Here is a 3,358-nt window from a genome sequence, read left to right on the forward strand (position 1 = left end):
AAGGAATTTCAAGTTGATTCTCCTGAGAGTCAACACTTTTTAGCCAATGAGGTTTTTTCTTCTTAAAGCTCTATATATATCCCAGTTACAAACTTTAAGCTTCCAGATATCCACCCCCCTCTCTCTAACATTTCTAAATTCTAAGTACGTGCTATTGCTCCCATAGTTAAACAACACACTCGTACCGATAACCTAAATTATTAGGTGCACATAAAAGAAGGTGCTTCTGATTGATATGATAATTATATTGCGAAAATAATTGAGATTAATTATCACTCTCTATATTAGTCTCTCGCTACAAGTTATCATATATCTAAAAAGCACGTAATCGTAAAAACATCTGATAATCTTCCTTAGGAGAAGACGGTGTCTCATTCATCATGGATCCATTAGCTCAAGACACAATCTCAGCCCTACAACAAATTGAGCAACACCTCTTCGACGATGAAGTTGATCATTATACCTCATCATCTCCAACCTCCTCATTAACCAACCTCAACTCAAGCTCTTCTTCATTCACTACCCAACTAAATCCTCCAAACAATAATTCTAGGGCTTCCTCTTTCACAATTTCATTCAGCAATAATGAGGGTCATTATCGTACTACTCATTCAGACAATGACCCTCTCCTGGAGTACATTCAATCATCACTCGAAGAAGGTATTGATTACGAAGAAACCTTTCACGTGTTCTGTAGCAAACCGCGAAAAGTGGTAGCTGCTAAAGATAATGCTACTAACAATCATAAACTACGCGGGAACTATATAGGGGTGAGGAGAAGACCATGGGGTAGATTTGCGGCTGAAATTAGAGACCCTAATCGTAAAGGCTATAGAATTTGGCTTGGTACGTATAACACGGACAAAGATGCTGCCCGAGCTTATGATCGGGCAGCATTCGAGTTAAGAGGCTGCAAAGCCAGACTTAACTTCCCACATGAAGTTGGGAGTTGGTCATCTTCTTCTTCATCTTCGTCATCATCCTCTACAACAAAGCAAGTGCAACAACATTCAGGTGAAAAGAGGCAAAGGAATGAAGATAGTGAAAAAGATATGGGAGATGATGATTTTTATTCGTTTATTGATGAACTTATTGATGAAGAATTGATCATCAAAATGCCTAGAACATTTTAATTTATTAGATTATTATAGTATGTGATAGGGTGTTATTAGTGATTTTACGTCAATAATTGAAGGTACATGTAACATACTAACATGTGCATGTACAACTCTTTGTGTTAGATTGGCGAATTCATCATCACAATTAGACATGTCAAATTGGTTAGCCTAATTCGGTTTGAATAAGATGACCCAAGTTTGAGTCAATTGTGAGTAATAGGGTGATTTCGGGTTTGAGTAATATATGATTTGAGATAGTTTTCTTTATTTCCAATGTTTTTGTGCATTAATGATACACTTGTACTTTTTAGGAATCCAGATATAGAAATCATTATGAACTTAGTCATTCAATATAATTCCTAACTAAAATTAACCGTGCAAGTCCCAAATCTAACAAAAACCATGCCAAAAACAACTATTAATAATTGAAGGTTTATTTTTACAAGAAAATAAATTCTTGTATTCTCATTACATTACTTTAAAAGTTTAAAAGAATTAGTTTTTGAGTTGATTAGGTAAAAACTAGCCTATAATTATCAAATTGCTTGGATTTCAAAAGAAAAATTAGGTTTTGTTTATGTAAAAAAGGGTTTTGGATAGCTAACTTAAAAACAACAATCACAACGTACAACAAAGCCCTAATCCAAAATGATTTGGGGTTGACTAGCATGAACGTCATGAATGATCATAAAAAACCATCCACCAAAGTTGAAATGATACAATAAAAGTGGATTAAAAACAAAATAAAACATACGAGTACTTTGTAGAAATCAAAGTGAAACCCAGAAACACTAAAAGTTTTATTATCCCAAAATGATTTTGAGCAAACTTAAGACAGATTAATTCTAGGTTGAATTTTGACTTAGTATTAATCATCATTCATAGTGTCCCAACTCTTCCTACCAAGGTCGATTACCATAATTTTACTAAAATAACTTCAAAAAGAGTTAGCTCTGATGTCTTCTCTCTCTCCACCATTTCATTTTATTTTAGACTAAGATAGGTTTGGAAATCAAACCTATAATCTAATCTAGATCTCATATAGAATTTGTGCCATGATCACATAAATAGTCCACTATTAAAATAACATACAACCAATAATACAAAATAGTCCAACACATGGTTGGCATATCATGTTAGCATCATATGAAATTTCCCAAAATGATTATTAGCCATCTTAAGTTAGAAAATTTTAATTTATGTTGAATTTAGGTTGACTTTAAACTTGATATAATTAGTAGTCACAATGTCCCAACCCTACAAATTAGAGCATAGGTCCTGTAACCTGTTATGTGTAGTTTTACATACAACCAAGCTAGTTTTAATTAGTATTTCTATTGTAACAAAAGATGTTAGAACAAAGGAACTAACATTATATAAAAGCACAATTAATTTGTAATAAATAAATAAAAACACATTTACTAGCATTAATTAATATAACACATAAATAACCATTAGAAACAAGCACAACCATTATATTTATATATCACATATTATTTATTATAAAAAAAAAAATTAAATCATATTACTCCGTATTACATAATAAAAACACACTCTTTAATCAGTTAGCATATTACTCCGTAGTATATAGAATTATAGATCTACATACAACCACTTTAATTTTTATTATGTTCTCCAATTTTTAATTTCCTGTCCTCTCTCGATTTCCACCATTATATTTCATGTAATTTTAGAGTAGTATCTGTTTGGAAATGAAACCTAATCTAATGTAGATCTAACATAGAATATGTGTCAGGCATCACAGATCACATACTGTAAATAGAAGCATTAAACATACAACATATAACCAATAATATAAAATGGTCGTCCAACACATGGCTGGCAAATTGGCATATGATAGAAACATCATATGACATTTCTTAATGTTAGATAATAATAAAACTGTTATGAAAAACGTTGGTAATTCTGAATAAAATAAAAAATGTTAGTTTCGCTAATTATATGGATTCAATAATTCAGAGTAGCTGAAATTATAATGTACGGGGATACTTCGTTTTTTGACAACTACGAGTGTTATTTAGCACGGAGTTGTACGGTCGTGCCAAAGGGAGCCGTAAATATAACTGACTGACTACCTGGCTGGCCTGTCCCTAGGAGATGCTCGTCGAGAATAATTAAAAATAGATATAATAAATAAATAAATATGAGTTTTCTACAATCGTAATGAAAAATGCATAAAATAGCTAGTGATCTAGAAAGTGTATTTAATCTTTAGTTTT

General features: G+C 31.8%; 1 protein-coding gene across 1 annotated transcript; it reads left to right on the forward strand.

The window, feature by feature from the left end:
* The first annotated feature begins 374 nt into the window (after positions 1 to 374).
* LOC145577067 (ethylene-responsive transcription factor 5-like) lies at positions 375 to 1,133 on the forward strand. Its single transcript, XM_081634748.1, has one exon. The coding sequence runs from the start codon at positions 381 to 383 to the stop codon at positions 1,131 to 1,133; it is 753 nt and encodes a 250-aa protein (XP_081490874.1). The 5' UTR covers positions 375 to 380.
* Positions 1,134 to 3,358: the final 2,225 nt, after the last annotated feature.

This window comes from Chenopodium album, chromosome 13 (genome assembly GCF_948465745.1).
Source record: "Chenopodium album chromosome 13, dcCheAlbu1.1, whole genome shotgun sequence".
NCBI classification, from domain to species: domain Eukaryota; kingdom Viridiplantae; phylum Streptophyta; class Magnoliopsida; order Caryophyllales; family Amaranthaceae; genus Chenopodium; species Chenopodium album.

Bases quoted from the DNA above. Each gene is read 5' to 3' on its own strand.
- LOC145577067 (XM_081634748.1), top strand. From the start codon at position 381: ATGGATCCATTAGCTCAAGACACAATCTCAGCCCTACAACAAATTGAG.